Source organism: Falco rusticolus, chromosome 11 (genome assembly GCF_015220075.1).
Source record: "Falco rusticolus isolate bFalRus1 chromosome 11, bFalRus1.pri, whole genome shotgun sequence".
NCBI lineage: Eukaryota > Metazoa > Chordata > Aves > Falconiformes > Falconidae > Falco > Falco rusticolus.
In genome coordinates this window covers 6,048,073-6,063,054 of record NC_051197.1, presented here as the reverse complement: position 1 = coordinate 6,063,054, position 14,982 = coordinate 6,048,073, and the positions used below count along the sequence as shown (strand labels likewise).

At 38.2% G+C, this 14,982-nt stretch overlaps 1 protein-coding gene across 1 annotated transcript in view; it reads right to left on the bottom strand.

Annotated features, from left to right (window-relative positions):
- Positions 1–14,982, bottom strand: part of USP24 (ubiquitin specific peptidase 24) — a 65,850-nt gene that overhangs the window by 28,501 nt on the left and 22,367 nt on the right. Inside the window, exons 12-32 of the mRNA XM_037403649.1 lie at positions 14,366–14,469; positions 13,066–13,173; positions 12,498–12,593; positions 12,235–12,396; positions 10,970–11,014; positions 10,289–10,396; positions 9,495–9,644; positions 8,720–8,851; positions 8,083–8,194; positions 7,753–7,829; positions 6,717–6,857; positions 6,515–6,568; positions 6,207–6,322; positions 5,456–5,522; positions 5,183–5,293; positions 4,679–4,777; positions 4,427–4,597; positions 3,738–3,823; positions 3,495–3,588; positions 3,095–3,250; positions 619–716 (exon numbers count right to left, since the gene is read on the bottom strand). Of these exons, the coding sequence (XP_037259546.1) occupies positions 619–716; positions 3,095–3,250; positions 3,495–3,588; positions 3,738–3,823; positions 4,427–4,597; positions 4,679–4,777; positions 5,183–5,293; positions 5,456–5,522; positions 6,207–6,322; positions 6,515–6,568; positions 6,717–6,857; positions 7,753–7,829; positions 8,083–8,194; positions 8,720–8,851; positions 9,495–9,644; positions 10,289–10,396; positions 10,970–11,014; positions 12,235–12,396; positions 12,498–12,593; positions 13,066–13,173; positions 14,366–14,469 (2,287 nt within the window). The remainder of the gene's footprint in view (positions 1–618; positions 717–3,094; positions 3,251–3,494; positions 3,589–3,737; positions 3,824–4,426; positions 4,598–4,678; positions 4,778–5,182; positions 5,294–5,455; positions 5,523–6,206; positions 6,323–6,514; positions 6,569–6,716; positions 6,858–7,752; positions 7,830–8,082; positions 8,195–8,719; positions 8,852–9,494; positions 9,645–10,288; positions 10,397–10,969; positions 11,015–12,234; positions 12,397–12,497; positions 12,594–13,065; positions 13,174–14,365; positions 14,470–14,982) is intronic.

The following is a 14,982-nucleotide window of genomic DNA, read 5'->3' as shown; positions in this document are numbered from 1 at the left end:
TAGCAAAAAGGCTGGAGGGGCAGAAGGAATTGGGAAGGGACACAGCCAGGCCAGCTGACCCAAACTAGCCAAAGAGCTATTCCATACCATGGGACGGCACGCCTGGTATATATACCTGGGGTTGGCTGGGGTGGGCAGATGGTTGCTCAGGGACTGGCTTGGCATCGTCAGCGAGTGGTGAGCAGTTGCATTGTGTACCACATGTTCCTTTCTTCCTCTCCCTCTGGGTGTTATTCTCTCCCTTCCCCTTTTCATTGTAACTGTTATTGTCATCATTATTACTGCTCTTTCATTTTTTTTTATTTCAACTATTAAATTGTTCTTATCTCAACCCTTGAGTTCAACCCTTTCCAATTCTCCTCCTCATCCCTCTGTGTGAGGGGGGAGCGAGTGAGCAGCTAGGTGGTACTTCATTACCAGCTGAGGTTAAACCACGACAGGTAGCTACAGTAGCTTTTCAGACACTGGAAAATGAACACACAGCTTTGGGTGGATGTTTTTTCTCTGAAAAGGAAGCTGATAGGTGTGCTAGTGTGCTACAGTGTGGAAATCAGAAACTACACAGAACTGCTAACTAAATGAAACGTTAAATATATTGAGTCAAGATTGACATCTAACCTCAAACCTCCTGCTCTGAGGAAGTTTTCACAGAAAGACTTGGCACAGTTTCTTGCCATTTCATCATCTGCAGTTGGCATCAGCTTGGAGCTCAGTACCTAAGATAAATAAATAAATAAACAAGCATGCATACACACACTCCCCTTAGTATTCTTTATCTGCTAAAGGTTAAAAGCAAAACAGAAAAAAGATCCAATACAAATGAAGCAATTACCAGTACACTTATGCAAAGCTGTAGGCAGTAAAGAGAAATTGCATTAAAAATATTCAGGACAACTATGGCTATGACAGATACTTATTCTGTATCAAAGGGCATTTTTTTTTTCATTGCAGTTACTTGTTAAGGGGAAGGATAAAGTACAAACTCTAGCACATGCAATGTTGTTTTCAGGCTCAGTTGGTGCTCCTTGAGAGCCCAAATCATTCCCCTTTCCAGATTTTCAATTGACAGTATGCCACAGAACACCCTACAGATGGCTGGCTTATTGATTCATGCCTTCTGAAACATAACCATATTGCCATTATTGTTTGGGGTTTTTTTTGTAAAAGATGGTCCAGGTAATTCTGCAGGCCTTATGAACATCACCACTGTATCGTTCCTCCTGTTGCAAATCAGCACTAAACTGCACAGGATGCAATTACGCTCAGAAACATGGCCAAAAGGAAGTCTGTGGTCAGATCTCATGTCAGTTTATCATCAATTTCACTTCATTTTACATGAAGAACACCCAAAACAACACCCAAACAAACAAAAAAAACCCAGCTCCTCCCAAAACCTCAGAAAACCTCCAGAAGTTATTTATGTTCTTGAAAAGTCTCTTCAGCATGTACAGACAGCTGCACGTGGGAAAACAAAGCACATCTGTTCCAGGTTCACAGGTCAGAACAATGGTTTACAGAGTTCCAGGCATGAAATCTTATCGCAACACTGCATGATATAACCCTGAACACCTGCAACGTTTAATTTTCATCTCTTTGATATGCTCTGCAAATTTCCTATGCATCTTTTTTCAGAGAGCAGTTCAGACTGGTTGCCATATTTCCAACAGATCACCAGTGGAGGGGATAAAAGATTAAAAAAAAAAAAAAAGAGAGAGAGAGAGAAAAGTACATCATCCTTTTCTTGACTGAAGTCATCTTACAATTGGCTTGACTGGATTTGAGGAACAAGTCCACTCATATAATCTACACATCTAATCCAATTTACTGCTTCTCATCCCTTGCCAGAAAAGCAAGCAATTTATTACTTGCTTTTATTATTTTCTCTGGCATGGAAGCAGCAGATAACTGTCTCGTCATGCTGTAATATAACCTGCCAGTTCAACAAGATACCCTTGCTGTGATATGCTAAACCATTTGCTTTCGGTTGTAGAACTTGTCAACACAATTCAAAGCTATCATCAAATACCTTTCATTCCAGCTGTACAGAAAAGGGGGGAATCCTAACGCTGCAGTATGACAACAGTATAGGAAGATAAAGAGCTAACATCAGACTGCAGAAACCCAAAGGAAAGCAACTACAAGAAAATTCCTACAGTGATCTTGGCACACACCAGGAATGAAAGAGAACAACTTTGTCCACTGCTTTTGAATCTGCTGCCAACCGGTCCTCCAACTTCAGGTTGTTCAAACCATACTTGTCATGGGACGTTATACACAGTGGGGGGCCCTCAAGCAGAATGAGAAACTGTCCAGCCTCCAAGAGCATGCAGATTAGTGCCTTAACAACAACACCAGCTAAACTCCCTTAAACTCTTTAAAATCCATGCACTGAATGCTTGGAAAGAACCTTTTTCCAGGGTCCAATCCAGTGTTTGGCTGAAGAACTTACTCATGACAATACTTAGAGGTTAAAAAAAAACATGTGTGTGTTCCACTCACTTCACATACACAGCTAAACAGGCCAGAAGCTGCTGCGTAAAAGGCCTGCACATCTGGATAGTAAAAGTTCTTCACAGCTGAATGCTTTTCAAAAATATTCCTCCTTAGCCTCTACAGACAGAATATAGTAGACTTATACAGAAGGGAAGTTAGCATTCTTTTTCCTTCAAATTGAATTAAGCAAACCCAATCAAACTGAACAACAGCGCCCATTCATTTTTAAGAGCTGTGTGTGTGTGTATATACACACACACACACAAACACACACACTAAAAATCACATATTCAGAGTTTCTGGAGATTCAAGCTGGAATTTTACCTAAACAGTAATGACTTTTATGTTTCTTTGCTCCTCTTGACTTACTTCAGAATACTACTTCCACCTTGCAAATCACAAAAAGAGGGACCTGACTTCACAGTAAAGTCTCTAAAGGGGAACTTTTAACCCCTTTCATTCTGTGTAAAATTTATCACATACACAAAAGTAGACTATGACATGACATTTGCATTTTCCGTAATGACCCTACCCAAGAAATTTAGAACCACTTAAACCTTAGTGCTCAGAAGCACAAGTAAAAAGTGATTTGTTTTCTTACCTCTAAATTGTAGAGCACTCTGAAGGTCGACATGCCTGGAGCAAAAGACCTGAAAAGACTTTCTAATATTGAACTAGCACTGGGCTGATGTTGGTGCTTTGAAGACAACGACGGTGATTTTGAAGACTGAGAACTTGATTCTGATAGCAGTGTTTTCTAGGAGAAAAAGTCACAGAAGAATTATTTTGAGATTACTGCATTTTGTTGTAATTGGCAATACATTTCCTAAAATCCCTGTAATAACCCCCTCACCTCCAGCTGCCTGGAAACGAGTCAATAATCTTTAACACGTGCATTATTTGCAGTAGAATTTCAAACCCCTCATTTAATCTGACAAGGAATTTAAGAATCCTGGTAGTAAAGTTAAGCTCATCAAGATCAGTTATTTTTTAATCCATACCTTTCTTCCTAGGGAATCAAGCTGATCAAGAGCCTCCTGAATAGCTGGGTCAGTGGGAATCAAGAGCAGAAGTTTCCTCACTCGCAGCGTTATTCTGAAAAGTTATCAGAAGTTACTTATGCAAAAATAGGGCTCAGCCACACTGTGGCCCGGTGGGTGCCTACACACTGCAAAATAAGTAGCTGTTCACACTTGACAGTGCGAGCATTTCTTCAATATTCAATAACCATTTAGTCTGCTTACCTTGGCTCCTCTAGATTGGCAAGCTGGTAAAGCATATCAAACACATTACACACGAGAGCCATGACTACTCCAGGGAGGGATTTCTCCTGAGAATTAAGCAGAAATACAAAGGTCTTTTTTCCCCCCTCTCTGTTGCAAGTAACTTACAAGAGCTCTTCACTGAAGCAACTGACCCAGACGCCAGTAGAAATCCCAACCTACTTTCTACACTGAGACAAGATTTGAATTTTTACATTTTTATCCATTTTTGAAGTCAACTGTTAGTTAGGGTTGACCAGTCTGAACATGCTAGCTGATGCTTCTTAGTTTATTTTCACCCTGCAACTTTATTAATAGTGGAAATCTGGAAACTTCTCCTCCCAACAAATATATAATCTCAAAATTAAATCATATGGGTCTTGTTTGTTTAAAAGACACTGTAGAGATTCATAAACACCAAGCAGGCTACAACAGGTCACAGAAAACAGATTTTGAAGTCCAAGCTGCATGCATAAGGCAATTGTGTATTTAAATGTTTTGTTTCAATTGCAATTTGAAAGCAAAACCAGACTAGTAAAGACTGGACACTTGAACATGTGAACAGCTTCTGTCTCATCTTACTGTAACTCTTCCAACCCCAGTTGTGAATCCCCCAACTATGTCCCCTCCAGGAAAAATCCGAGGGAAGGTTTCAGGCTATTATGCTGTACCTGTTCCATTGCATAGGATGAGCTAAATACACTGCCACTGTTGCTGGAACTGGTTGAGGAATCTGCAGAGCTCCCTGACGGAGTCCCACTTCCTGATGTTTTTACTGTAAGGACTTGTTCATCAGAGAAACCCAGCTGGTGCAGTAGTTTCTGATCTTTATTTACAGTTAGCTGCAAGAAAATATTTATCGTTTAGTTGAAGAAAAGAGACTGAACGTCATAAAGAATCAGAATCCCTTGTAGTTCACATACCAGGCTATCATTGGCAAATATCTGTATATTATCCACAGGTGAATTCAACATCTTTGCTATTTTCCACCTGACGCTTCCTACAGTTTCATTGCTATGAGCCTGTAAAATTAAACAACACTAATTCAGTAAGTCTGCTCGAGCAGTAAATTCCAAGAGAACAAAAGAAAAATCTTCCATTAAAGTCTTCCTGCGCCTCTGCATAGGGCGGTAAAGTTATTGTCCACAAAAGAGACTGACAGGGTAGGACAGCAGTAGAAATGCTCCATCACCAACAATAAGCAAACAACTTATTTTTCCTACCCTTGAATGATGACCAAAATAAATTTAGTCTACAGACACTTCCATTACAGTAGCCTTATACAGATATTTAACATTTTCAAATAGAGTTTGCAAGCTGACTGAAGCTCTTCAAACCAGCTTCCTCTGTCCAGTCCAGGCATTAAAAAAACCAAGAGTATCTATGTGATCAACACCTCATGACAGGCATAACCTGTGCACACATACCTCTATGGTGAAGGTATCTTTGGTAGACTCATATGTAACATTAAGCGTTAAAAGATGTCCATGGAAAGAGGCACCATGAGGTAGAATAGTTCGAGGAACAGAGTAAAGGTCCTACAGGAAGAAAAGGATAACAGTAAATACCACCCTTGAAAACAAAGACATTCCTGTAACGGCACATAACAAAGTTAATAGAGTTGCATAGGTTTAAATAACTTTTCATAATATTGAAAGTTGTGTTCTTAGCCTTGCCTAGCAAGAAATTACATCTCTTACCTCTATTGTTATCACATAACGCTCTGCCAACAGCAGCAGCCTCTCAATTATTACAAGTTTAGTTGACCTGGAGATAAACATCAAAAACAAGAATAACTTGTCTTAGATTCATTTTCAACGCCCATGGGTAACTACCATGAATTAGCTGCTTTCAAATATAACTCCTTAAACTTGGAGTTAATTCAGTTGAAATTAACTAGGAAAACAGGCCAAGAAGCTTGCATTATACTGCTTGAGATGTAGCCAGCTTCAGAAGCAGCTTCATGTTTCTAAAGGTCACACCTTGTGCTCATATATTTAAGCTACATGCATTTAGGTATGCATATGTTAAGCTAGAAGATGAAAAACCATCCTTTTCTCTCCCAGTTAAAATAAAAACAAATAAACCCCACTGCCCCAGAAATATAACATGACTAACAGGCTGGTAATAGTCTGTGGGCTTTTTTTGTGGGTTTTTGGTTGGTTGGTTGGCTTTGGTGGGGTCAGAGGGGGGTGTTGGTTTCTTTTTAGGTGGTGTTTTTTTGTGGGGGTATTTTTGGCCTTTTTTTTTTTTTTTTTTCTCTCTGAAAACACAGGTTTTTCAAAGTCTCTTTGGAACTCAAATTGCATTGTAATTGGAAGATTCCACTGAGAAACCACCAGAATACACAACTACCAATACTGACAATTTTAATTAGCACTCAAAATCACGTGGGAAGCAGCTGGGAGCAAATGTCTACTGTCATCTTTATTCTTTTAAAGGCAGGCCTACCTGTAGGGAGACTGAACTGATGTTGCTACTGTAGGCATAGCGGTTGCTGTAAGCATTTTTGTAGCTCTTGTAACAGCATGTGTTAATGTTGGACCACCGAGCGCAGAGCTGGCTGCCTAGAATACAAAGCAGAGTGTACGAGCTGGTTTATGTGGACAATTAGTATGTCCTGGAGAGCTAAGAGGACAAGAAATATTTGTGGGAAGAAATGTTTTCTTTAAACAGAATTATCGCAGTCAATTATTGTAATTCTAAGACACAAAACTGAAAAGGCAAGTAGGTACAAGAACAGAAAATTAGTCCTTTACCTCTAATCGTGTGTAACAATCAGCAATGAATTTCTTGTGCAGTGATACTGAATCCTAAAAAGTACAAATGAATCAGAACTTACAACAAAATCATGGTAATTACTCAAAACTGACAGAGCCCAACAAATTACACATTTTAACATGCAGAGGATCAATGCTCTATGAATGTCAAAGCACTTTCCACACAAAAATATATGCCTACCTTTTTCAATCTAGGAGTTAGATTAATATAGCTGTAATTTATTATCAACTGAATAGCTTCATTGGCGATTTCTTCATCAGGTGACTCCATTGCAATCTTCCAAATGAAATCCATTCCTATTAATTCCAGTTTTTCTACACTCTACGCAAGAAAAAACAACAGTAAAACACAACTGGACTTCTTATACAACAGCGAGATGAACCCCAGGAACAAAATAGTCTTCCATCTGCTAGAAGGGCATCTTTTGACTGAATCTTAAAGATTTCTTTCCCAATGCACTGCCAAGCTTTGGCACAGTGCAAAGTGAAATCAATAGCTGTGGATTTGTATATTTATACTAGAAAAAAAATAAAGTTGTTTACAGGTGGATGAACAGGTTCCAAAGAACACTCTCAGCCAAGCCAACTGAAAAATTACCAACATCAAAAGCACAGAGAAATTTAATTGGGAATGGAATTTGTTTCACAAAGGTCAACTTGGTAACTAACCACATAATAAACCATCACAAAACCTGCTATGATACTTGGCAAAAAATTATGCATTCGAATTAAGGTAACTGTGATAAAGATCTAAAATGCCTGTGGAAGACTACCTGACATAACCATTAATTTAACAAAAAACACTGAAGGATCAGAGTTAAAAATTATTGTAGATTAGAATTTGAATATGATAAGCCTAAATCTTTTGTAAAGAAGAAAAGGAAAAGAAAATCCAAAAAGAAAGGAGTATTTCCCTTCTAGGGAAAATCAAAAAAACTGCACACTTGAATTCGTGATTATTAAAGCAGTTTACTCATTCCTCCTGCAAAGTTTTAGAAGCTGCATACCAGCTTCCAGCTACCAATTGCTCAATTTTAATTATCATAATTCTGGAGTTTTAGCTTCAGAATTTAACAATGTTAATGCTAGAGGAATGATCTGCATATCAATACAAACATGACCATGTCAAACACCTGCTAAAGAATCCTTGTCTCACCTCCTCCCATCCCCAAAATGCCACAGGCTGTATGTAAGAACAAACTTGCCAGAACACTCACCAGTTGAGTTCCTTGCCTCTTTAGTCGATGGTCGCACAGGTTCACATTTTCAAAGAAAGTCTTGAATAAACTAAAACCTGAAAATGAAAAAAGGTGCAAACTTTTTGTTCAGGTCAGACTAAGTTTCTAAGCTTTTTTGAAAGATGAAGATAACAAATACAAGAGATGATCTTTCCCCTCTACAGCTATAAAAACTCAAAGTGATTGAAAAAGACTGCTTTATTATCTTTATTTACAGGACTGTTTAGATATTAATTTGAAGGCTTCAGAAGCAAATTTATGTTATATATTTCAAAAACAAGTATGTTGACAAAAGCCATTTTTTCTTACCATTCATAGTAATTTCGTATGACTCCAGTTTAAGAATTTTCTCTTTGAAGAGCTGTTGCTGTACATCACTCTCTAGATCATGCTGTCCTTTTGTAAACCACTCAAAGCACATCTGTGAATGAAAGGCAGATATATATTTACTCCATTGTCATGGCAATTATTTTAGTTTTATATAGCATTGGCAAACTATGTCAGATACTACAGTAACTCATCTACAGCAAAAGATTCAAAACCTAATCTAGTAACCTCACACAACCTCACATATTATACAGGCTGTATTGCAGCATTAGGGTACTTAATCTTCATAGTCATTTTTCACCCTAATAAAGTTGTCTCGTAAAAGAGACATTCAGCAATCTGCAAAATTGCACATACCCCTTTTCAAACCAGCATCCCTACATCTGCAACTAGTCTCCTGGTCTACATTCTTCCTTCAGTCAAATTTGATGTTAAAAGAGCATCCTAGTCATAAGCAAACATGTAACACTGGCTCCGTTAACTTACACAAAGCCTATAAAAGCATTACTAGTTTGTGTTTGCTACTCATGTTTCACGTCTCAACACACATACGTGCTATTTATGATCCATTAAGATTCACTCTGTAACCACAGACACTAACTTTTCAAGTTTTTCTTACCTCTCGATCTAACTCACAAACGTCTTGGCCAGTTACGAGGCATTCCCAGATCTCCCTGGCACGATTCCAGCCCAAATAAAGGGTGGCTTCTTGCAGAAAAAATGCCAAAAATTTTAGATGTGCCTCCAAATACTGAAAAGAAGAAACAAAACCTCAAGCTTAAGACTTTTCTTTCTGAACAAGAACTCTGAGCATTCTTTTTATTTTTTGCAAATTTAGTTGTCAAATAGTTCACTTTGCAAAGCCTGGAAAACAGAAATTGTTAAAAATTACATAAAATAGCTATAAAACTCACTTCAGAAACATTACTTTTTTTATTACCTTTGTAAAAAGGAACACTGAAGTCCCCTTGGATTTGCTATTACTTTCCTGATACTATTTGACAATAGTTATTAAATCACAACAAGTGTCGAGAAAAAAAATTATCAAAACCTTAGCAATAAACTGTTACAAGCTATCTCTGTGTGTGGCTGCCATGTCCTAACAGACCTGTTCCAGGTTTCAAGAGCTTCACACCAAATTCAAAGATATAGTCTCTACAAGGGTAGCTGAACAGAAGCTGGTGGAGAAACTGGAACAAAGCTACCACAAGCCCTAATAGATACGTGTCAGAACTATAAATAAAAACTAGTGTAATTAATTATTCATCAGAGACAATATACATGCTAGTGAATTCCAAAACCAGAACATCACCTAATCTTACACAACGTGGTCAGTGATACGCTAGACCATGTTTTCAAAAACTTAAGGCAATAAGAAATTTGGGGTTCAATACCTCCCGGTAAGTGTATCGGCCATCCACTAATGTTGCTCCAACAAGCCCTCCTGGACCTGCCACAGACGCAGCCAAACGGTGGCATGATATCAAGCTTCCTGTCACCAACTTCACTATTTCAAAGTTTTTCTTTAAATCTTGAATGATGCTCTTGGGGAAAAAAAAAAGAAAGAAAAAAAAAAAAAAAAAAGAGAGAGAGGAAAGAGGGTTTTTTTGAAGAAAATACACGAACAGGCACACACACACCAGTTTGCTCTTCTACAGACATGTGTGTCTCATCACAAGGAAGTTCCCCCCCACCAGAGTCAGCTGTATCCCTTGCAAGCATCCAAAGCCCCCTGATTAGTGTTTTCAGCATGTGCTGAAATACACGTGCTGCAGATTGCAAACCAAGTCCCACACTTTCAGTCAGCCACTGTATAACACATGTGACTTGCTGGTATTTTAGTCTGTTTTCCAAGAGTCAATTCAATTACAAAGCAGCTGATCTAAACATCAGCCATAGTACATTTCTTAACAGAGTTGTGCTTGTTAATTGTTCTACAAAAAGCTGGGAATAAATTAGTCCTGACACAGCAAACAGGTTTATATATATATACATGCACGCACAAGTGAACTGTACACAACACAGCATCTCTACTTGAACAGTCTGTTTATGCTACACCACTAAACTGTACTTGTCAAAGTGTTCTTTAATTTTTTCCCCCCTCTCTTGCTTCTAAATTCAAGCTTCAGAAGTAGAGCCACACAGCCATAACAAGGGCTTCAAACATAATCTCAGCATATATTCTTACCTTGTCTTGTTTTTGGTAAGTTTGCTTAATAAATGAACGTGTGATTTCATGGAGCTGACGTAGTGCTGGCACCACCCACACAAACTGAGGATTATTGTGCTGGGACGACTAGTAGTAGGAAAGGTAAAGACAATTACACATGTGTACATGCTCAACAACAGATTAACTTTCCTCTTAGACTCCTAGAAGACTAACAATTTCTATTAATGCCGCTGTTGCGAAATGACAGCTGCTAGCTCTGAAGGCTTCAGTTACTTCTTCCTGGTCCCTTTCCAAACAAACTCAAGGTGCCTTCTTCACTTTCTGCAAGAAGTCCTTTGACGCGCACGTATGCCATTTTGCTATCCTTATTATTAAGCCCAAAGTGCCACCTCTTTGCTAGAAAACATGCAAATTAAGTAGACAAAAAGAACTCAGTTGCACCAGGGAGAGATGATAACCACCACCTTCCTCAATTATGGGAGATGAAGCAGGTCTGTTAGGGCATAAAAGGACAAACCCATTCAAATGATCTTACTTATTGCTAAAGCAAGAATAATAGAAAAAAGAATCTGAAATACTACTGAGGGTTAAGAGATGAGAAGAAATTTCTGATTGGTGCTGCAAGAAGCCCTCTGATAGGAAGCAAAGGATACTTAAGCTGCATTTTGGAAGAGATCCTACAAAGAATAACCCTCCTACCTCATTGTTAGAACTGCTCATCACTTTTCTGGGAGGCTTCATTTTCTGTAAAGTTTGACCACACAAACCAGTACTGAGGTTGCTTGTTCAAGGAAGTGATGTCTGGTTTAAATACTGACAACAACCAATACCACCTACACACTTACGGAGATTAAAGTAACCTGCCCATAACACAGAGTGCGCTCTACTGAAGACTCCCTCATCTATCTGAGAATGCTGCCTTAATATTACATTCCCTCCCAGTTTAAGTCTTCATTTCCCCTAATAAAGGGAAATAAGAAAATGACCTATTTTTAGAAGTCTGATGTATGTTTACTCCAATCCCTTCTAGCCTACAGTTACAGCTTTCTGTTACTGTTTCCCACTGCAGCACCTCTGTCAAGGCCCTTGCCAGAATGTCGTTAAAAAGAATGCAAGAATAGGAAAGCACAAGAGAAGATTCAAAAGAAAAAAATGCAAGTTTTACAGACATCGAGAACCCAAAGTTTGAAATCCATACTCTCAAACACACGCACAAAAAAGGTGTTATCAGTCTCAAGAAGGAACATACAATGTCTCCTAAACAACTAAAATCCTCTACAGATGCTGCAACACAGACAAAACCTAATTTATCATGAAAGAAATAAAGAAAAAAGCTTGTAAGCTTTTCATTAATTTACAGTGTATTTCAGACTGAAAAAAAAAAAGACCAGAATATTCCTGCAGATCTCAAGAAAAACTGCCTGCTATGTGAACAGTGCAGAATATAATATATGCGGTCTTAAGCCATGCACATCTCTGCTGCTGCCAGGAAACATCACAGGCAGCTGCGGGAATGGCTTATGTTAGATGAAAAGAGTTTTAAGTATTTTATTAAAATACAAAACTACTAGGATTTAAATACTGATTTGCATTTTGAGACTTAATGGTCATGCCAGAACACATGCTTAACTCGAAACTAATCTAGGCTTTCACATGAAAGGGACAGTTAAAATACTGACATACCTTTATAGTGGTTCCATTTGCAAATTCTAACCTTGGGCCCATCCTGGTAGTTTCCCATAAACTGATCACTCCTTGTGCTGAAAATTTGCTTAAAACAAAGGCAAGAGACTTACTATGAGTCTCATGGTCAACAAACTGGCTCACACAAAGCCTACCCCTCTCAAGGACTCCCCAAGGTAAGAACTTACAGATGGGACACGCAATTTGTGCATCTTGAAAGAAAGGGCAACATCGAGGCTAGATAACATTTCATTTTGGAAAAGATAAAATAATAAACCAACCCTCTTAATATCCTCTATGCACTTGATGATGTAGCTCCTTTTGATTGCCTCTTTCACTGCATAGGCATCACTGAGGATTGTCAGATGTTCCTCCAAAGCCTGCTGAATAAGACTACATGGTAATGTTGGAAGATGAGCCAGCTCCCACAGTACCTCCAGAACCTAGAAGAAGAAGTGCAAGACTAGTCAGGACCTAGGAAGTACAGAGACTAGCAACCCTATGCTTAATAAATAAACACAAAAACCTGAAAATATTCACATGCCTTTCCAGTCGTTGTCTCCACCCGTGCTTCTCGACCAATGCGCCCTATCAGGCTCAACAGCTTCTGTCGCACTCTATCACTCTCTGTCTCCCAGCTCTGTATAGCAAAGAAATAACATCCACTATTAAAGCAGCAAGCACTGTCAGTCTCTTAACTCTCAAGTGTACACAAAAATATTATTTACAATTGTTTTACTGCAGGAAAAATAAAAATACAAACAAGCATGTTTCCACCATGCATACTTCCTTATTTTTGTTACCGGGAGTTACAGTACTGATTTGCCCAACTATTTCAAATATAAACCATAAGAGATTAAATATAATAATAAAATGCCACTTTAAGTACCTTAGCACTGTCTATATAACATACTTAAAATCTAAGTAAATTAGCAATACCGTAGCAGAAGAGGCTTTTGAGTTAACAAAAATAAAATCAGTATTAAAAGTGTTATTTTTATAGCCAATTTTATATTTATACAGAAAATACAAATGTATTCAAGGCATTTGCCTTTTGGTGGGCTGGATGCACAATCTCTTCCTAAGGAACGTAAATTGATGTGAAAACTTACCTTTTGGATTAGAACAAATAAATGATTGAGCTGATCAGAACTAAACTTCACAGCGGCTGCAGCAATAATGGTATGTATGTTTTCAATCACAGTGGAGGATTGTCCTGACTGAGAAGATGAGAAGAGGAAGAAAAACACAAAGGGGTAGGTCTTTGTCCCAAATGAGTTAAGAAAAAATCTTCATGTAAGCATCATCCTACTGTTCATACTAATGAGAAAGAATAACAGCTTTTGACATGTTAGAAACACAAGGTAAGAGTAACTGTCCCAGCTCCTCATTTCACTACCAGAAAGGTCTTTGGAAGTAATTCTAAAGCAGGAAAGTACAAGTTAGCTTGCCATTATTAGAGCAGCTTCAAGGTGTTGCAGTGGCACATACCACTGGCTGTGGTGCCAGCAATGCAAACATCACCATTTTCATTGCTTGGTTAAGTTCATGTGTGAGGTGCTCCATCTCGGACACTCTTTAAGGCTTTTCTCAAAAGCAAACAATACAAAATCTTGTCCCACACTGATGGGAGCACCATGGGAATAACAGGCAGAAGGGGGTACGAAGTACTGCATTTTATTAAAGAATAAAAATGAGTGAGCCAGTCATATTTGAGCTCTACTAAGCATGCAAGACTTGCTACCATGCCCACACATACTACAGATCTGACAGCGTCTGATGGGTTTAGTCTAAAATTTCAACATTTGGACAGAGAAGAAAACCATTTCCTGCAGCAGAAGATTAAATTTCTGGTCAGAGCTTCCATGCCATTTGCATCAAGCAGTCAAACTACCTTTCCTACGCAGCAGTAAGTTAAGTACACATAAGGTGAATGTGAAAAGATGACTTGTCAGTCAATTGTATGTGTGTACAGGAAGCTAAACGGGAATACATCATTTGAACTCCCTCTCTTTAAAGTCACACTGTGAGCTGCATTCAAATTTATACTTCCAGCACAAAAATTAATATCCTTAGGCATGGTCTGTGGTCTAGACAAACACTCTATCACCTATTTCAGGCGGACAACCTCTTATTCCAAGTCAAATATTTTTGCAGCCCCTTAACACTTGTTGCAAAGAACTGAACTTCATCGTAAGATTTAAACAGCTGTGTTACAAGAAATTGCCAGAACATTTGATTTTAAATGGTAAAGAAGTAGAAGAATGCCTTTGCATTAACTATACTGTTAAAATCTCACCACCTCTACTCAGGAATAGAGATGCATACATTATTTTAAAAAAAAATCCCACCACTAGAATGTCTCCTTTTGTGAGACACTCTAAAAACGCCTGTCTAGTCTTGATTGCTTACCTGAATTCTCCAAATTTTAGTAAGCTCATCCAAAGATAATTTACTGCCTAGCAGTTCAATAATTCCCTTTATACGATCACAGTATTGTGCTTGGTCTATATTACCTACGAAACAAAGAAAAACAATTAAATTAAAATATTTTAATCAGTATTCAATACGATAAATGCCTAAGAATAAACAAGTTCTTTTAAAAGAAGGGAGAGGAACAAAGCTATCCTCATTTGCAAATTCTTTGTTACAGACAAATCTATCAGTCCAAAGAAAAAGAGCAAGGCTCTTTTTTTTTATTTTCTTTTACTTCATACATCTGTTAGCAGTTCACACCTATAGGACATTACTACTTGGAAACACCCCCCTCCCCTTTTCTCACTTTTCTAGAGGCTAACAATATACAAAGACAAACTGAGAGTAAAAACTCCAGGTACAGCAGAAGATACCTGCACAGATGTCAAATAGAGGATTAGATGATAGTAGCAGAATTTGCAGGGTTTTCCTTACCATTTTTAAGACAACAAAAACTTTGAAATCCTTTGTTCCATCAAAATGTATTGAAAGGGAGAAACGATATTTTAAGATTTAAGACATTCAAAGCACATGCCAGAAGTCTCTGTGAAAGC